At 38.9% G+C, this 21,448-nt stretch overlaps 1 protein-coding gene across 2 annotated transcripts in view; it reads left to right on the top strand.

Annotated features, from left to right (window-relative positions):
* tpk1 (thiamin pyrophosphokinase 1) overlaps positions 1-21,448 on the top strand; it is a 99,841-nt gene that overhangs the window by 39,952 nt on the left and 38,441 nt on the right. For both annotated transcript variants that reach the window (XM_086306023.1, XM_086306022.1), the window contains 3 exons: positions 8,860-8,932; positions 12,200-12,295; positions 21,210-21,356. In XM_086306023.1, the coding sequence (XP_086162149.1) occupies positions 8,860-8,932; positions 12,200-12,295; positions 21,210-21,356 (316 nt within the window). The remainder of the gene's footprint in view (positions 1-8,859; positions 8,933-12,199; positions 12,296-21,209; positions 21,357-21,448) is intronic.

The raw sequence follows: 21,448 nt of genomic DNA, 5'->3' as shown, positions 1-21,448 counted from the left end.
GCACATTCATACTCGTGCCCCCATAGTGAAGAACGATAGGACTAGGACTGCACAGTCGAATTTGAATCTTGATCATAATTTTGTTTTCCTACAATTAAATGAACATTATTAAGTAATATTAAAAAAAATGCCTGCTGAGCCAATTAAAATGCAAAGCAAAAGAAACCCTAAAACTATGCCTGATGATGTGCCTGCATGTGCCAGTCAAAACTGTGCACTGTAACTATGCTGCTTGATGTTTCCTGGATGAGTAACACTATATCATAAGACAAATCCATCCATTCATCAATCCATCCTCTTCCACTTATGCATTTCACAGTCGGGCATACAACAATCATCGATTCCAATGTCTGTAACAGCAGAAGGTAAAGAGCTTTTTTCTCAAAGCAAATACTTCCGATCAACCAAAGATATGTTATCCCCTCACGCAATGATTTACTCTAACTGGCAATACCTCCACTGTACAATATGCAAAACATCACATGGAAGGGAAAAACGGATCTCACAGATGTTGAATACTTTTCTCTGGATTTTTTCTTCACATCCATAATTATGCAGGTACGAAGTGAAACACTTTCTATTTTGTGAGGGACTTAATAAACGGGAATGTAGAACAAGGTTAATGGGAAAGCTGAGCGATTTTTCTTTTTCTTTATTTTTTAGAGATGCACTGAATTTAGGTGAATTTGGAGGACCAATTTTATTTTGCTGTAGTAAGAATGTAGAACAACATGGATGTGAAAGCAGCAGTCAAATGACAGTCCATTAAAAACAGTTTTGTCACTAAAATCAAGGTAAGGTTGTGAGAAACAGTAGTGATCTCAATATTGATTAAAATAATTGTGAGTATCCTTTTGGCCATAATTAGTGTCTGGTGGTGGGATGTGGGGGGTAAATCTTTGAGTTGCAGAATGGGGTTTTCATGGATTTTCTTGTCCTTCAGTTTGACCATATTTTCTGCTTTGTTTGCCAGTGAAGACAAGAGACATTCGAAATTGAAATTTTCCAGCAATGCGATTTTATTAATGCCTTCTTCAAAATGTGGACGATGTCAAACCATAAAAAGTGAAGTGAGACTTTGCAGGGTTTTTTCCACATATGTGGCTGTGACTATGATTTCCATCAAAGAATAATGAGAATAATGTTTCTGGTCAACCTTCACATTCTTCTGTACTGCCACAAGAGCAGAGTGGGTGGACGGCCTCCTACAGTTAAAAGAAAGGCGCCACGTAATCTTCTGTCAAAACAGGCTTAATGGTAGACATTAGGGATGTAGAGAGGAGGGGGTGCTTCAGGCTAAGGCTCTCTGCCTCTCATGATGAGTCAAACGACAATGATTCTACTCGGTGAGAGAAGGCAAACGGTGCATATTTTTGATTTCTCCATGAAGCATGCATCTATATATATATATATTTTTCAATCTTATTTTAAAGTGTTCACTCCAAGCTTATGTAAGACATAGAAACATTCTAATATCATGCATTATTGAGTTTCTATTAGCTAGTTTCCAGCTGAAGTTTATATATTTCTCGAACTCTGTTTTCAAACCTAAATACATTTCTTTCTGATGTGCACGCCCTGAATCATACTATTTAACCAACTGCTAATTTCTTAGAAATTTGGGTCAGCTGTTTGTTCTTTTCTTGGTATTGCATCTCCAATTCTCCTTTTACATATTTAAGTGCAGCATGCTTAGATCTCCTAAATATTCCCGACAGTGTTGTTTATGCATATGTGCTTTTTACTCTGTCCATGTTACGTTTTTAAGTTGTCCTCTATCTTGCTCCACCTTAGGTTGGGATTATACTCTCCAAGTCTCTTAGTCTGTTGGGGCCACTCCTGAGAATGTAAATAATCTTGTTTATTGTAACAACAAGTTGTGGATTACTGCTATGCGCTCAGCCCTGCTCTGCTTAAATCAAAAGAACCTTTTGTATTAGTACCTAGTTGGATCAACTCACCATGGATCACCACGACTTAACAGGGTTTACTACCTAATGTACATTGTTGTTGTCCCGTGATGTAATTAGTATGTAAAACAAACCCTACAACAAAGGTAGATGTCAAGGCAACGCGATACCTGCTGCTATGTCTCTGGTTGAAAAATGGCAATTCTGAATTTTATAAACGAGATGCTCTCATGACTCATCGAGTAACCTTACTGACCAGCCAATTGGTGGCGTGCAGTCTGACAACGTCATATTTTAGTACCTGCTTGGATCACTTGGAACACTGGGCAAGTAGGTACTGAAAAAGTACCTGGTACCAGGTTCTATTACCTAAGGGAAAACCCTGAAAACTATGGCTACTTAAATATATGCATACTATGTATAAGAAATATATATTCATATATATAACAAAACACTGCACTTACTTATAAGGCAGTGCTGTTTAGACAGCTGTAATGAGTTATAATCCCAATTCCCAAAAAGCTAGGACAGTGTGTATAATGTGAATAAAAACAGAATGCAATGATTTGCAAATCTCATACACCTGTATTTTATTCACAGTACAGTGGAAAAAACTCAATGTAAAGCAAAGGCGGAGAAACAGGAAAAAAGGTCATTTTCTACTATGAAGCCATGCTATTGTAATAGATGCAGGTATCTACTGTATGTATGTGGTCATGTGTTTGGTTGTTTGCGTATTTGCGTATTCTGAAAGTTTTTTCAGGCAAGAATTTGCCTCAAAAAACACGTCATCTAGTATATGTTGCTATATGTACCTTTCAGCATTGATGGTGCCAATTTCATAGGCAGTAATGCACCCAGATACCATCAGAGATGCATGCTTTTTTAACTGAGGACTGATATTGTAAAAAACCTGGTCCCTCTCCTCTTTCATCTGGTGGATGCAGTTTTCCAAAAGAAAGAAAACTAATTTTTATTAATCTGATCACAGAACAGTTTCTGCTTTGCCTCAGTCCATTTTACATGAGCTTTCTCCAAGTGAAGCTAGAACTTTAGGCTACACTTGTAGATGTCATGGCAAACAGTGATTCACAGACAATGACTTCTGAGCCCATGCAGTTATTTCCAGGACATAACTATGCCTGTTTTTTTTATATTATTATCCTATTGATTATTGGTCTTGTCCACTGCACAGAGATTTCTCCAGATTCTTTTAATTCTGTACTGTAGATGAAATATTCACTTCACAATTTTACAGTGACCAACAATTTTTATTTTTTCCTGCGATTTTTCTTTCTAAGAAGCTCTGCCTCTCTACTGGGTATAAAAAGAGCATTTTAATGTTACTCACCTGTTGCCAATTAATCTAATTAGATGCTAAATGTTCAAAGTGTCCCTCCAGCCGTTTCTTTTTAGTACCACTTACTTTTCCAGCCTTCCACAGATGTGCTGCAGCCATCAAATTCAAAATGAGATAATATTTTTCCCTCCAGTTTAGAATTGGGATTGTGCAATTAAAATATCGATCACAATAATTATAATATTTGAGGCTTTAGTTATATCATCCTGCATTATGATATTGTGTACTATAATATTGTTAATGATATTGTTAATTGTCTTTGGGCACTAACACTAACTATTAAGCATCTGACTTCATATAAATAAACTTCATGGGTATTCATGGGTTTTTTGCCTTTCCATCAGGTCTGACACTGATGGTTGGATTTTCTTGCATAATAATAAATAATAAATAAATAAATTGCCTCTTTCAAATAAATTGACTTTGTTTATAATGTCTGCATCAAATCTAACACTGTGAGACAGGATGATGCCAAGAGCTGTATGAACAGCTTGAGGAGTATGGCTAAATGTGGATGGAGGTAATTGAACACAAGCAGTTTATAACATTTGCAGCTAGTGGTGTATGTGATGTTAATAAAATATGAGAACATATGCTTGTGTTATTGTGTCTCTGTTTGACTAGTCTGTATGTAAAAGTGAATTTTATAGCGTAGTTATATCACCATATCAAGGTCTATTCATTTTGGTTTGTTGAAGATAATGCTGTCCGCCTCAGCAAATGAAGTTGTCAAAAGCAGAAGTACTTTTTTATAAGCCTGAGTGTTGGATAGATATCTTTGACAGCCTTTCATTTTATTTCTCTCATTTTCATATATTCTACATTCCACTGACGCCTCACGATTTTTATTCTTTATGTGTGCCTGACAGGAAAGTACCTGCATGTGTGATGTAGACAAAACCACATGTTGGTTGAATTCTAATACAGATGTGATCAGAAAGGATTTAAAAGACAAATATGTTGATATTATATAGTCCCTTTACTGTTTTTTTTAATGTAGGTTGTATTCATACATTTGGAAACTGTTTAGTTGAGTTTCAGGTATTCTTTGACCAAATCAGGGTCAAATACCAGCAATTTATTTAGCAGGACTACGTATAACTCGTAACGCAAAACTGGCTCTGTCTTCACCTGCGATTCTGCTACACTCCTGATGGAGTTTGTCTATTACAGACTGATTGAAAATCCTCCCCAGTGTTTATTGCTCTGTGTTGGAAATTGACATGCTGAGTCGAGTTGATGAGCACAGGGAACTGGGCTTTGCCTTTTAATATGAGAGCTTTGCACTTCTGTTTCTACATAATGCGGTGTGCTACATTTTGTTAAGTTTATTGTATTAGAATTGTAGCAATTAAGGATAATTAAAATTACAACTGTCCTTTTTTATACTACAGCTAGTAGCCCTAAGAGTAATACAGAGAGTTAATAAACCTAGAAGATGTGGTTTGGGTATGACAGGTATGTGGTTATTAGAAGCCTGCAGATATTTAACTTATTAACTTTGGGATCAGACACAATTGAATCACATAAAGAAATCTAATTTTTCAGATGTACACATGTATGCTTTCAGCATCATGCCACGTCGAGACAGGAGGGTTTGCGGTGTGTCGATATAGACATGCGTAGACGTGTTAGACACACACGTATACCAACATGCAAGTAAGATCACACTCGCGTGCTTTGAGGTTTTGATAATTAGAATCTTTGCTGCAGTGGGATAATAAGAACTCTATTAACACTGATTGATTTTTTTTAAGGCCTGTGCTTGCATAACTACCCATTATGAAACCAGATAGTTATCGACCACATAAAGATGAATTATGTAACTGGTCTTTACTAACTAATAATTTATATCTTCACAATTAACCCATCTTTGTTTATGCACTTAGGTATATACACAAAAAACTAGTTCATGATGATTTAAACTTTGTGACATGGTGCATTATCCTGCCGGAAGCAGCCAATCAAATATGTGGTCATAAAGGGATGAACGTAGTCAGCATCAGTACTATTGTAGGTAGTATAATGTATTTATAGGTAGGTTGTGGTATTTAAAAGATGCTCAGCTATATTCAGTTGATATTAGGAGGCCCAACTGTGCCAAGAAAATTTTCCACCATGCCATTATACCACCAGCACCCTGAGCCTTTGGTACAAGGCAGGATGGATCCATGCTTTATGTTGTTTACATCAAATTCTGACCCAGCAATCCAAATGTTGCAATAGAGACAGTCTCATCAGATCAGGCAACATTTTTATGATCTTCTATTTTCCAGTTTCCAATTTTGAGCTCATGCAAACTGTAAGGTGCCCCTCCTGCTAGCTTTTAGCTGACAGGCGTGGCACCTGGTGTGGTCTTCTGCTGCTATCACCCATCTACTTCAAGGTTTAACATGTGTTCAGAGATGCTCTTCTGTATACCTTGCCTTTCCTAGGTTGTTGCTTTTCTGTCGCCACAAGGCAGTGCATCTTAACAAATATTATAAGATATTATATCATATCATAGTAAAAATAGCCTTTTAGCAGTCTGGTTAAGGTAATTAAAACAATACAAAAAACCTGTTGTCATATTTAAAAGCACCGTGCCTATATCGTCCACTATCTGTCCCTCCTATCTTCTAAGCAAAGAGTCATTTTTGAGGTTCCATTTTAACACTTGACCAAAAAATGTCATGTGATTTGTTGTCAAATGTTTTTTGTCATGTGTCCACATTTGTATGCAAGTGTGTGTGTGTAAGAGAGTGTACTGATCACATCAGCTATTGTGAGTCTATCTAGTGCTATGCATGTCATACCGCTTTGGTTTTGGTTGTTTATGTATACGGCATGTAATGATGTCATCCAAAGCAATTCCTCCACCTCTTCATCATCTCTTCTACTCTGATTGGGAGATGCGATAGATGAGAGGAGTAATCAGAGCCACATCTCCTCAAGTGATGAAAAGGACCTGAAAAAGGGAGAAGAGTGTTTATCATGTTGTGATTCACGAGAGGGTGAAAGCTACAAGAAAATAAAATAACATATACAACATTTGGTTGTAATTAAGTGGTCATATGGAAGCAGTGAGACCCAATTTGAAGAAAACAAAGACAGAAAAAGAAAGGTGGAAAATATAACACATCTATCCAAAAAGAAGGTGTTTCTTCTGTCCTTAGATGTTGATTCTAAGGACAGTGTTTAGATTGAAGAGTCGCTTTAATTATGCAGAAAAGTTAGAACTGCAGTGCAAAAGTGTGAGATGATTTGAAGAGACCGTGAAGAGAAGAGCATTATGTGAGAACTTGTTCATGATAAAAAAAAAAAAACAGGCAGACGATGCAGAGAGAGAGGGACGCACAAGCTGCCTGACAGACAAAGAGATACACACAAACACAGGCAAAGGTCACACAGCCAGTCCTGCCACTCGGTGCTCAGACAAACTGGTGGTAAAATGCTCTATTTCCCATCCAAATTAAAGTGTCAGTTAACATTAATGTGGAAGTGAAGACTGTCAGGCGCACAACATGCAGACACACAAACACGCAAACAGCATTTACCCTCATGTGCACAGACACAAATACAGAATTTAGAATCTTGGCTGGTCAATTACTCTCCGCCGATGGTGTCATGCACACAGGTCACAAAGGAATGTGCGTGTGGTTGTGTGTGCATGTGTGTGTATGCGTTTGTGTAAAGCTCTGATCAGACCCAGTGTCACAGCTCATTCCATCTGTCACATGAAGGTTATTTCTGAATGAAGATGCAATTGTGGCGTTCTGTATAATAAGAAGGAGGCGAAATAGCCTTTGGTTGTGTGTACCTGCATATTTGCTGCTATTTATGCATATTTTGTGTGTTTATCTCAAGATGAAAAATTTGTTCCTTGATCATATTTTTTTTTGTCTTATTCAGTTGGAATTGTGCTTGTTTGTCTTTAAACCTGTGTGTGTGTGTGTGTGTGTGTGTGTGTGTGTGTGTGTGTGTGTGTGTGTGTGTGTGTGTGTGTGTGTGTGTGTGTGTGCGCGCACATGTATGTGGCAGCAGATTGCAAACATTTCCTGTGTTTGTCTTCCTGTATCTTGTTGGTGTAAATGGGAATCCTGAGGAGGGAGGGAATAATCCTTATGTATCTCTTTCTTCAACCAACTGGAACATCGCTCTCGCCTCTTGCTAGAGGAGCACATGCACACAAACAAACACAAACACGCTACCCAACCAACCATGAAATCGTAATGTCAGACCTGTTAATGCCTCTAGATAGCAGCCACTGCATCCCTGCGTGGTTTTGCCCGATACACATAAACACACACATACACACAAATGAATAAACAGAGAGCTATCTGTTACTCTCCGGCAGGAATCTTCTATTCAGCAGTGGCTGGTTGTTAATTCCTACACTCTGGGGATTGCAGGTTGCCTCAGAAAACAGTTCAATTCATATGAATGAAATACATATAAAAGTTTACTTTGAGCACGCTCGTATTTCCCCAAAACTCCTGACCAGTTTTATTTGCACTAATCATTTTAATTGCATGCATCAACATGCTATTTCTGCATCCTGTTAGTTCAGAGTTATTGTGCCTGTTTGTGCATTTGTGACATGTATCCACATTTATAAGCGGCTATATAGAAAGTGCTCTTCTTTAACCAAACCATAAACTTTCAAGAATAAAATTGACAAAAGTAGCTCAGGTTTATTTTCATTCTTTTTACATTTGTTTCATGCATAATAATAAGCTGTCAGCATTAATACAAGTTGGAAGTCGAGGTGATTATTCTTCAAGCTTAATTGAAAAATTTTAAAACGAAGCTTAACTTATGGTTCAATTCATTCATTCAGTGCTTTTTTTGTTGATACTTTCCTTTAAAGATAGAAACTCAACTAGACTTAAATGATTTACAAGGGAAGTTTAGTTGAAAGCAACTATCGTGCAATTTATTTGTGTGCTCTGTCAGATTCCTATCATTATTCCACATACCTTTCTAAAACATAACTGATGTCAGTTCAGAGCAACATAGTCTTTACTTGATCCTATGCGTCAAAACATCCAATCACACTGTGACCTCTGTTTATTAAAACTGATGCACAGTTCTAATGGAGAATCTACTCATCCCGTGTGCTGGAATATTTCAAGATCTGAACACCATGTACATGATGCTCTGTTTGCTTGCGCGTGTGAGAAGGACACCAACTCAGTGATCTGTTTATTAGATGTGACTAATGAGTAATTTGCATCCAATCTGTTGTTGATGCGTTTGCATTTATGCACCTAACTATCACAGTATCAACATGAACTTTTGCTTCTGTATTCTGCCACGTTTGTTTGGGTGTACTTTCCCATCAATCTATGTATATCTTCTGTCAGCCGTGTGTGTGTGTGACAGGGCCAGGCTCGGTGCCACAGAGATTCACCCTGTCAGTTTCCATGTCTCTTCGTCTGTCCCGGTGGCGTCACTCTTCTCCCTCGCTGCACAGATCAAAGAGCTGACACATGCCCCAGTGTCCTTTCTCTTTTCCATCTCTAACTCTCACTTCTTGGCTCTGTCATTCTTGCAATCTTAACCCGCTGTCTTTTTCACTAACCCCCATCTTTCTGTCCTTATATCCAGCTTTCTCCCCGACTATATCAGTGGGGATTTTGATTCCATTACAGCAGAGGTCAAAGCTTTCTATGCAGACAAGGTAAGTGGAACAAAACTTGCACGCACTCTTATACCTACAGGTGTTCATACAGAAGAAGTAGGATTGTAGGGAGAGTCCATAACACATGTTGTAGCATCTGGATGTACAAAGAAAAAAAGGTAGTTGCTTAGAAATTATAGTGGATTAGTCCAAGAAACAAAGGGTAGCCTAGTTCAACATCTGGAGCAGCTGGTTTGTCTAAAAAGCCTAGTACGGTAATTTGTATATGGTAAATGTTAAATGCATTTTTCTTCTTACTGACCACTCAAATCACCACACCCAGCCATTAACACACAGGGAGACATTCAGCAGTTTATTCTGTATTTTAAGCATTGTATCTGTCACTTCTGAAAAGAGGCTTGTAGAAGTGAAGATAGAAAGAAATTTATCACTCTGTGAAAAAAACTAATGTTCTTAAGAGTAAGAAAAAGAGAAACAAAATCATTTTTCAAGAGTAATGCAAAATTACATAGGCTGTGAAGATGCTCAGCTTAACTACATGATAGTAATCTATTCAGAGAATCTTGAGATCATGCAGGAGACGAGGTCACTGAATGGCTGCGCTTTTGGGCCTGGCATTAGATGTGACAGACGTGATTCTGTAGTGAAAATATCCGATAGGGTTCAGGAACAGCTTCAAAGCCAATTTTCACTGAACACAGTTCGTGCCTGCATCAGATAAACTGAGGCAAAGTGGAAAACCATCCTGTCACCTGGCAAGTCAAAATTTAGAATTCTGCTTGTGCCCCCTGGGCTAAAGAGAGGATCAACCTCCTGGCTTAGTGCACAGCTGAAAGTCTACTCTCTGTGATGATATAGGTGTGCACGACACAGGTGACCTATATTTGAAGGAAAATGTAATCATTTCTATGAGCACTTGCCTCTTAGCATTTATAAATACAAATTTATCTTTGGGTTGAATCTCACACACTCGCATTTACTAAATATTTTCGGAGTCATACATCACATCCCACACAAATGTTTTCAAAATTAACCAGTAGGTGTTCCACACCTCTTGCCCAGTCTCAGTAGCGATAGTCTCCAGTCCCTTCACGACCCTGAATTTGATAACGTTTGGGTCACACAAGCTTGGAGAATGATTTCAGCAATGTCCTGTCTCATGGGAAAAATGTGTATTCCCTGAATGCTTGGAAAGTGACTCTTGGAGATTGTCGACTGTTGCTAGTTGAAATCAGTTGCAAATAGGGTGCTTGTATTTGTTTGGGTCGCTAGCACAATGCCACGGTTAGCCGTAGTCTGCATGGAAAATGCCAACTTATCTGCAAATACTTAAAAACTTAGCACTGAGCAATAGTGAAACTCGAAGAAATGCAACACAAACGTGAAATAGAGCCCGTTTGCCTTCAGAGTAAATATTAGATCTTTTGAAACATGTTGGTTTCAGCAGTAAAAAAAACAATCTAAACTACCAGTTTTCAGTCTTCACTGTTTCACAACCACCTAGCAAATAGTTGCCAAATGTTTGCAGACACATTGGCATCTTTCCAACAGGCTACAGCTGTGCAGGTTTTTAGTGCAGCACCGTACACCTCTTTGTTATTAATTCCACGTAGTGACAGCAAACAACTTACTCACCATCCAGTCAGGTAATATACATTTTTCCCTAGCAACCGGTGGTTACCAGGGTCACTGACTGGCCTTTGAGCCTGGATGTGTGGGGCTTATCAAGTGATTTCACTGCAACTACCAGCAACCACTCACAACCATTCAGGGGAACACTCAAGTAACCGGTGATTGCAAGGCAGCCAATCAGTCCTAACTGAGGCCTTAACAGTTAAGAGGATGGATTCTTAGATGGAGGAGCATCTTCTTCACTTTTTCAAATTAATCATTGCTAAAAATCAACACTATATTTTAAAAAGTCTTCATTAATCAGTGATCATGAAATATTATAATACTAATGATAAAAAAATCCATACAAAACTACTAGAAACGGGATAAATGCACAAAAATAACATTTGAAAAGGGTTAGCTACACATAAAGATTAAACTTTGGATGAGGATATTGGAAATGGACAAAGCAATCTGCATTTTTTGTAGGTGACTAAGTTTGCAGATTTAACATAACACGGTCCAGGTACAAGAAAGTGCTTCTCCAGAGTCCCCCTTTGACATTCTTCGTTGTAGCCTTTACTCCCTGTGTACCTCACTGTGCAAGAAATTTGTACATGTAGATTCAACTATTCAAGGTCATAAAAATAAAATGCAAATGATTTCATGAAGGGGACTTTCCATTGTTTATAGCAAGCAAAATGTCAACCCACAAGCGCTGTTCAATAAATAATTAATACAGGGCAAGTCAGACATGCATACACACACCCACACCTTAGAGAAAACAAAATACAGTGCCTGTGCGATCTTTGTGCTGTGTCACTTTGATCAGATGCTACTGATGCACACTGTTTACAGTTTGAAATGCAGATTCGGTATCATCACACGTACACACATGATTAGGCACCCATCACAGATTATTTGATGTCTTCAGCTGTTTCTCTCTCCTTTTTTCTCTTCTCACGATTCCCCCGGCTCTCTCTGTAGCTATCTGTAATATTAGACCCTTTTCACAAAAATCACACAGGTTGTCTGGAAAAAAAAGAGAGAAATGCCTTTTTTTGAGGGGGGTGAGAGAAAAACAGTCTGTTATGGTAATGCCTTTGAAGCAGAAATATGGGAAAATGCGAGCTGTTCCTTCAGAGATTTCTGGCAAACGGTGAATAATTCTGCATAAATGGGAGGGAGAAAACAGAAAAGCATCAGCAAGGGAGGGAGGGAGAGATGGGGGGTGGAGGGTTGGTGGAAGAGGAGGGGAGGAGAGGGAGGATGGATGGGATCAAACAGAGCACAGCGAACAAGTTTGATATGACTGCGTGTGTGTGTGTGTGTGTGTGTGTGTGTGTCAGTGAAGTAGCAAAGTCGCTGTGTTTTGGAGGAAAGTGACACTGTGGAGAGAGAGAAAGAGACAGAAGGAAAGTAAGCCGGAGCATGGTTGTTGTAGTTTAGGGCCACTGACTGGAACCTCTACATTATTCAGCAACACAAGCCAAAGACAGCCAGACAACAGTAAAACACTGATTTATACCTCTCTCCATCTCCCTATCGCTTTCAGTTTTTCTGTTATCCCCCTATCCCTTATCTTAGGTATTTGTTACACTATCTATGTTTATGTACATCTGTTGGATTGTGTTTTGTTGCCTGCTTGTTTTTTTGTGATTTGTTTTTAATATATTGATATTTGTGCGTGTGTAGGGGTGCAAGCTGATAGAAACAGCTGACCAGGATCTTACGGACTACACCAAATGTCTTGCAATCATGGTGGAGGAGATTCAGAAGCGACAGCTACAGGTAAATGCCACACAGCTCATATATGGTTCTGACTTACTTCTGATATTTATGGTTTATATTTTAAAGGAATTCTTTGACATTTTGGAAAACACTTTCTTCTGAATTTATCAAAATGACTGTTAAACTCCAGTCCTATAAGACAGCATAAAGTCCTGGATGCAGGTGGCAAAAGCTTATCCAAATATCCCTAATGCCAAGGTCAAAGTCCATGTTGGGCAGATGTATTGGGCAGTATTACGGACATAAAATCCTAATCTGTTGTTTGCACTGATCAGATTAGCAAACTATAGTATTATTTGGTGATTATTTGGCGATAATTGGGCTTGATAGGTACCCCTGTGCTAAAAATGTTCATATGAGCATAATGCATATGCTTTAGTCCATATTGCTTTATTAAAGTCACATTTCATCTACATATCACTTTCAGAAACAATTGTTTTTTTTATTTCATTTCACTAACAGTTTTTATGACATTAACTGGCTGCAGATGTAGCACCGGGTAAAAGAAATAAGCAAGGCTCACGTCTCCCTCAGTTTTGTGCCCTTAAGTAAGACATTCAGTCTTCAGGTACTTAAGATCAGGTGCTCAGAGGTCAGTAGTGTTTTACTGTCGGTTTTCTTGTGGCAAATCCCTGTAGTGAATGCGTGTGGGTGTATGGATATGAAACAATCTCTTTGCCTGAAAAGACCATCCATGCTCACTCAACGTCCCCCGAAGAAATAGCTGCTGAAAAATATCATTGGAATAGCATTACACCTACACAGAAAATGCAAAGTGAGATTTGGCTGTCTTAAAATATGAAATACTTCACTTTTGTTGTGATCTTTTTCAAAGTGTAAAAACATTTCCCAACAAGCTGATATGCACTACTCTGAAATGAGCTAAACAGGCTGCTCAGCGCCTCATGCCCAGTTTGCTGCTGCAGAGCCAGACACGCAGACAATAACACGATCCAGAGATTCATTCAGTTTCCAGCCTGACTCCCAAAATGCCAACAGAATGTCCATAATGTTAGTAATTTAGTAAACAGCACAGTTTTTAATTTAAAAATGCTAATAGTGATGATTGTTAAGACGAGCACTGTCCTAGAACATTATCTTTTGACGCTGCCTTCCTCTTGACCTTTCTCTGTTTCTTTTTGTCCTTTTAGTAGAATTTTTAACAGCATAATAAGTGTTGCTCCAATCACACACTAGCGCCCCAATCACTTCACATTGCTAAGCTACAGAAACCCATTCATCTCATATTCACATGTTGCCACATTTTTACTCTGTTGCTCACTGCCAGGCTTTAAGAGGAGCTATACTTTTGTCCTTCCTTTCCGTGGGCTCTTTTTTTTCTCCCCCAGCTAATATGTAATCTGCCTTTGAACCGGCACACACTGTTTGTCCGTCTGTTTGCCTGCAAGAGATAGGAGCCTGGCAATCAGTTTTTGGCTCTCTGTAAGAGTTGCTGGTGATGACTTTTTCTGTTTGTTTCCCAAGGCTTTTCCATCTTTCTTTACCCACTATAACTCTTACTTGACCTTTTGTTCTTTTCAGCACTTAGAATAGGCATGGGTTATATAAAATACTTTTTTATGATAGTTTTACACGTATTCTTTTGTTTTCAGATTCACTGATTTTCATTTAATGAATTATAAATGTAGATGAAGTAATAACATATGCAGATTACTGGGCATTGTGATGTTTGGGCTTTGAAGAGTCGCCCTATCAGCCCCCGTATGTTTTTCCTCCATACAGCTTAGCACTCAATTGATCTCATATTGTGTTGGTTGAAATCCTCCCTAAAAAAATGTTACCATGGGATTATGCTGGGTAGATTAGTGTTTGTTTACATACATATATATATATTTATATATGTGTAGTTATGTTTGTGTGTTAGTGCTTTGAAAAGTGTGTATCTCTGTGAATGTGTTTGTGGGCAGCTAGTTCTTCTGTGTGTGAATTCAATTGCTGTTTACATGTGTTTTCCTCTCTAAGAAGCGCACATGTGTATGTGTGTCCCCAAGTCTGATAGGTCTGCTGGTCTGTTTATCCTCTCACAGCTCTGTTTAGTTAGCTCATTTCTTCTCAATCCCCTATTTCTACTTTCTTTAGTCTTTCTTTGGTTGTTATCCTTAATAAATGGAAGTGGGGGTTTTTTTGTGTTTGTTTCTTTTTTTGCTTACTCCTCGTCTCCTAGCCAACCAGTAAAGAGAAGTGACCAAATGTATAAAATCAGCTTGTGAAGTTTTCTTCATTGAGCCATGAGAGTTTCCTTGCTCCGCTTACTGGTTTGTTTTTAGTAAACAAACATGAAATATGAACAAATAAAAATTCATACAGTTGTGTAGTCTTTGATATGCGTAGCTGCCACAACAGAAGTGATGATGGAAAGCGAAGATTGAGCAAGCCGGTGTGTCATTGGACGTTGAAACACAATACAGTGTTTTGTTTTGTTTCTTTCATCCTCTTCTCATTGTTCTGCATTCTTTTTTCAGTATTTGTTATTTTTTTAAGATTCCGTGTCCTGTATTTTTGTCACAGTGTCAAGAATTTAGAACTAAGCTATAATACGGGTATGGAGGACATCACAGATGAATTTGGGGCTTTACTGTTGCAGGTAAGAGGTCACACTTAAATAAGAAAATACATAAGTGTTCTGTGGATTTATTATTGAATAATAATTTGCACTAAAAGTGACAGGTGGTAATGACAGATTGTCTCACATCTCCAAATCCCCTTACTTTGTCCTGAAGACCTCCACTGTTGTTCAAAAACACACGTGCTCTTTGGCCACCTTGTCAGATACACCTAATTACACATTGCAGAAACTCTATGCATTTAGGTCAAGACTAAAGTTGCTGAAGTTGAAACCGAGCATCAGAATGGGGAGGAAACAGGCTGGTCTGCGTATTTCATAGAAACTGCTGATCTACTGGGATTTTGCAGAGAATAGGGTGAAAGAGAGAAAATATCCAGTGAGCAGCAGTTCTCTGAGTGAAAATGCCTTATTGATGCCAGAGGTCAGAGGAGAATATCCAGACTGCTAGAAGTTGATATTAAGGCAACAGTAACTCAAATAACCACTTTCTAAAAGATATGCAGAAGCACATCTACGAATGCAAAACACATCTAACTTTGAAGGAAATCAGCTACAACAGCAGGTACCATTCTAAAACCCTGAATTAAGGCAGTTCTACAGGCAAAAGCGGGCCTAACCCGGTACTACCATGGTATACCTTGGTCATTGAGTGTAGATGATCCACTCTGACACACAGGTTGACACGGGCATAGTGCTATAAAACATTAAATGTGTAGGCTATTGGTATGTAGATAAAAACAGCCCTTTTTTGACTCTGGTTTGAGTAACGGTTGCTAAAAGCTAACTTGCTCAGCAGTTTCATTCTTGCGATATGTTAACACAAAGAAAAATCACAGAGTAACAATATCTGTATCATGTTAAGAGTGGAGTTTGTTTACCAAGTGTTGTTAACAGTTAGGTGATGTCTCTGCATGTGGGGGCGTCTGCCAGATGTTGAAATAACCTCAATCTCAGCACTTTGTTTTGTTTTAACTGCAACTCCTGAGGGAGAAAGTCAGTTATGACATATTTGGTTTGGCAATTTGTGCTCCTGTTATGAACTAAAGCACAAGTTATGGCTTAGTTCCTTTAAGTGATGAAGAACATTGAATACACTGAAGTAATAGTGCACTGTTGTCAAGTAAACAAGGTAATAAAAAAGGCCTTTTTGGCTGACAAAGGCACACTGCAGTAGTTTTCTGCAGTGTAATTACAAATGGGCAAAGCATGCACGCACATAGGGCTGTGCGATATGACCAAAATCTCATATCCCGATATAAAACATCTATCGTCCCGATAACGATATAAATCACAAAAATGTAACATTTTCTGTAAATTCTGTGAATCTCGGGCAGTTCGACTTGCGTGAAGTTTTTCCAGCTGCGCGTCATGTAGCTGGAGTCGAGTGTTTTAACCGATGCATGAAACGATACATTTTTAGACATAAGTTGTAACGGCCGCCATTTTCTTTGTGAGTATTTATTACACGGCATGCTGCGGGGAAAAGCCTGTTCTAACGTTTGAGTCTAAGGTTTATTTTTTAGCACCTGGCGGCTCTTTTTTGCTTCTCATCCGTAAACACTCTGCATACTCTTTCACGTGATTCAGTTTATTTTGAAAAGTCTCAACAGGATCTTGATTGATTGATCATACTTTATTCATCCCAAGGGAAATTGGGTTAAGGCTGCCAGCCGTGCCAGCGCCATCTTACCCTTCCGACCATACATACATTACACAAACATCACACGGGGAAGACAGGTCAGAGGGGTATAACATGGAAAATGCACAACATGAGGAAAGATAAGGAGAAAAAAATAACTCCCCCCAGACTGAGCTCCAACAGGGAGATCAGTTTGATCTGCTTGACACATATGCACACTTATACAAGGCCTTCAGAAAAAATGGTTATGTATGTATGGAGCCGGAGAAATTAAGCATTCCACTTTGAGGAATATCATCTAAAAGTAGCATAGATTTCAAATGTCCCAATTTGTGCAGCATTAGTTGCTTTAGCAACTTCAGCCCAGGAGCAAACTTTCTGATGCAAGAAGGAGTCTCCAAGAACATGAAAAATGTATCACAGGATCTGCAGGTACATTAATTCCTGCAAAGTTGGTCTCAAATGTGCGTGTTTCTGCAACTGGGAAAAGACTATAAAAAAATTAACCTGCATTTATAAAAATTATATTAGAAAAAATAAAATGGTTAGGAAATTAAAACAAAGCCAAAGAGCTTTGAAATAATAACCTGTGGATAGATCAATCCAAGCTATAATGGCAGTTGATACTTGGGCACAAACCAAAGGCAGCCTTTTAGGATAATTTCATGGCAGTTGGGACACATGGTGGTGGAAATGCTGTAGTTTGGGCTTGTTTCACCGCCTCAGGGACTGGTCTTTGATCATCTATGAATTCTGCTTCATATCCAAAACTACTTGAAGATAATAGGCCATCTGTCTCCATGCTGAAGTTGAACAAGAAGTGGATAGGATAATGATTCTAAGCACACTTTCATATCCGCTAAGGAATAGTTTGAAAAGAAAAAAAGAAAGAAGGTTTATGGAACAGCCTAGTTAAAGCCCGAATTTGAATTTAAAATAAATATTGCAGGGAATATAAGGGACAGCTGAAGCTGAAAGCCGACAGCTCGCTGATTCTAATGTTTCAGCGGGTCAGTGCTTCGTGTTTATGCCCTTTTTGTGCTTATTCTGAAGCTGCAGGTTTTATCTCTCTCCAAACAATATTGAATGAACCAGCAGCAAAAGAAGATCCAAAATTCACTTCACATAAACATCGTCATGAATTCCCTCTTACTTTTGCTCTTTTGCGTCCACCACGATAAAATCACATTTCATGCAGAGGTAGCTGTCTCTCTCTCTGTACTTCAAGAACAGTTTCCCGTCTAAAAATCTGTTTTCTGCATTATTTGCTTGCTTATTACACACAAGTTGTTTACAGCGCTGTCGACCGCTGTGTTTTTTCCTTTTACTTGCTTCCGAAAAGAAAGCCTCATTTCTGCTGTTCAATAGGCTACTGAACAAATGTAAACTTTTTAAAATTATGCAAACTTGCAAAACGCTTAGCTGTGTCTCTAATAAAACCGCTGTAACTTTGCTCTGCTTCACTTCAGCAGCATAATGTTCATATGTTGATTAATGGTTTTCTTTCGTTTTTGATCTACTGCAGAATATTTTTTATAAAATCCCAGGCCAAGAAAGTTGCCTTCATGTTTTTCTGTGTTTTATCCTCAGTTACTTTGACACAAAGGCATCTGCTGTGATGCTTACACCTTTGATAAAGTCTCGAAAGTCTCAGCTTTCTTTTTATAGAAATAAAAATATGGAAATGCACTGATACGTGATCAGAATTATAATATTTCTGACTGTCTGAGGCTAAATTTACCAGATTCAAATCGAATAGAATCGGATTGAATCAAATCGTGGATCAAATCGATTCTAGAAATCAGTGACGATACCCAGCCCTACATTTAAGGCGACCATTAATCATCTTGAAGCTGAACATATTTTGTATGGAAAAGTGGCCAAATATTTCAACATGACTTTGCCTGACACTGGTGGACAGTTATGCAACTGTGTATGTATATATATATATATATATATATATATATATATATATATATATATATATATATATATATATATATATATATATATATATACACACTCAACAAAAATATAAACGCAACACCTTTGTTACTGCTCCCATTCCCCATGGGATGGACGTAGAGACCTAAAATTCATTCCAGATACACAATATAACCATCCCTCCCAAACAGTGGTCACAAATCAGTCCAAATGTGTGGTAGTGGGCACATCTGCCATATTGAGATAATCCATCCCACCTCACAGGTGTGCCACATCAGGATGCTGATCTGACATCATGAGTAGTGCACAGGTGTACCTCAGACTGCCCACAACAAAAGGCCACCCTGGAATGTGCAGTTTTGTCTCACAGCAAAATGCCACAGATGCCACAAGCAATGAGGGAGCGTGCAACTGGCATGCTGACAGCAGGAATGTCAACCAGATCTGTCGCCCGTGCATTGAATGTTCATTTCTCAACCATAAGCCGTCTCCACAGGCGTTTCAGAGAATATGGCAGCACATCCAACCGGCCTCACAACCGCAGACCTCGTGTAACCACACCAGCCCAGGACCTCCACATCCAGCAGGTTCACCTCCAAGATCGTCTGAGACCAGCCACCCAGACAGCTGCTGGAACAATTGGTTTGCACAACCAAACAATTTCTGCACAAACTGTCAGAAACCGTCTCAGGGACGCTCAACTGCATGCCCGTCGTCCTCATCGGGGTCTTGACCTGACTCCAGCTCGTCGCCGTAACAGACTTGTGTGGGCAAATGCTCACATTCGATGGCGTCTGGCACGTTGGAGAGGTGTGCGCTTCACGGATGAATCATGGTTCACATTGTTCAGGGCAGATGGCAGCTGAGAATGTCCCAGTTCTTGCATGGCCAGCATACTCACCGGACATGTCACCCATTGAGCATGTTCGGGATGTGCTTGACCGGCGTATACGACAGCGTGTACCAGTTCCCACGAATATCCAACAACCTCGCACAGCCATTGAAGTGGAGTGGACCAACATTCCACAGGCCACAATTGACAATCTGATAGACTCCATGCGACGATGTGTTGCACTGCATGAGGCAAATGGTGGTCACACCAGATACTGACCGGTTCTGGGTCCCCAGACCCCCAATAGCGCAAAAAACTGCACATTCCAGGGTGGCCTTTTGTTGTGGGCAGTCTGAGGTACACCTGTGCACTACTCATGATGTCAGAGCAGCATCCTGATGTGGCCCACCTGTGAGGTGGGATGGATTATCTCAATATGGCAGATGTGCCCACTACCACACATTTGGACTGATTTGTGACCACTGTTTAGGAGGGATGGTTATATTGTGTATCTGGAATGAATTTTAGGTCTCTACGTCCATCCCATGGGGAATGGGAGCAGTAACAAAGGTGTTGCGTTTATATTTTTGTTGAGTGTATATATATATATATATATATATATATATATTTATTTTTCTCTTGTTAAACAAATGTGCTTAATGTACCTTGTTAAGGCTAAAGGTGCGAAGTGTTTGCTTGTTCGAAGGTGTTGAAAAGTTTTCTTTTCACTTCACTGTAAATTCTTAAAGTCAGAAATTGTTAAACAGAGAAATAACCTTTACATTATTCGGTTTTGGATGTCACAACTGTTCTGCAGCCCAAGCTATCCACTGGTGGTGAAAAATGAAAATAGTAATAGCTCGTATTACCTAGTATTTCTATGCTGTATGTGGCTGAAGTGCAAACATCAAAGAGTGTATGATTGATGGTTCATTGGAACATTTTTTATGTTGGTGTAACGGTCAGTCAGGATGTGACAGCGCCTTTGCCCCTTAGACTGTCTGATGTTAAGGCTGGCAGCACTGGTGCTTGACTGCTTGGAGACTTTGTATGAGGATATAGCTGCTCAGAGCCGTATAGGTTGTTCTATAGCAAAGTCCTGCCCCAAAGTTAAGAAAAGCCTTTTTTGAAGTTACTTTGAAATTCCAGGAAATAGCAATTTATTTGCTTTTAACAAGTTCCTGATAATAATTTTGTCCACCTTTGGTTTAATTCTTCACATTTCTACACAGATAGTGCAGCTCAGTTGTTTTTTTTTTATCTGTTCTCCATCTTATTTCTTTTTCTGAGTTCCCTGGTGTTTGTTTCTCTGCCAAAATGAAAGCCTTGTTGTTCTCTTTATTGTTTGTGTGTCTCTCTATCAGTAGAATTATATAAAGCCAAGATAGGGCACTGGCCTTGTTAAAGTGTTTTGCTCTCCAAATCCCCTCCTTTTTTTCTTTGACTTAACGTATACTGCTTGAAAATTTTAATGGCATTTGTTGGGAAAGTAGAATATGTGTAGAACCAGAGGGAAGACGAGTCCTTCCAGTTTTCTTTCTTGTTCCCATAGTTCATTCTTGAAAATAGCTGGGTATTACTCATTTTACTAAGAAGTTCTTTGAAATGTGTTGGTTAGCAGACAAATTACAGTCATTCTAACTAACATGATTTACAAACCCCTAAATTTCATAATATTTTCATGATTCATATCTTTTCCCCAAATCACATAGCAGTCAGGAAGTGTGATTTATTTTGATCAAAATGCATGCACTGTAGTTGTTTTTAATCATATTTTGTTTTCTACAGCTACATCTGTCGTTTTGCTGATGGCATGTTAATTGAAGCAAAGAAAACACTAACATAATGCCACAGACTGCTTTATCAAACACTAACATTTTTCAGTTTTCTTAACCTCTCGTCGCTCTTCCAGGTGGATACAATAGTGACACTGGGTGGTCTGGCGGGCAGATTTGACCAGGCCATGGCATCTGTGGAAACTCTCTACCACGCTCTGTCAATGACACAACTCCCACTGTTGATCATACAGGGAAAAAGCTTGGCATATCTACTCAGACCTGTGAGTATATACAAACCCACAAAACACCCACAATGCGTTTAGGTATTGTAGGTAAATAAAGTTACCGGTCCAGCTACTTGCCCTTAACATCC

The sequence above is a fragment of the Aulonocara sp. 'chitande type north' Nkhata Bay genome, linkage group LG9, assembly GCF_057382095.1.
Source record: "Aulonocara sp. 'chitande type north' Nkhata Bay isolate Kocher_YH1m ecotype deep benthic linkage group LG9, A_spYH_male_GT1.1, whole genome shotgun sequence".
In the NCBI taxonomy this organism is placed as follows: domain Eukaryota; kingdom Metazoa; phylum Chordata; class Actinopteri; order Cichliformes; family Cichlidae; genus Aulonocara; species Aulonocara sp. 'chitande type north' Nkhata Bay.
The sequence above is the reverse complement of the archived record's forward strand: the minus strand, read 5'-3'. Positions and strand labels throughout refer to the sequence as shown.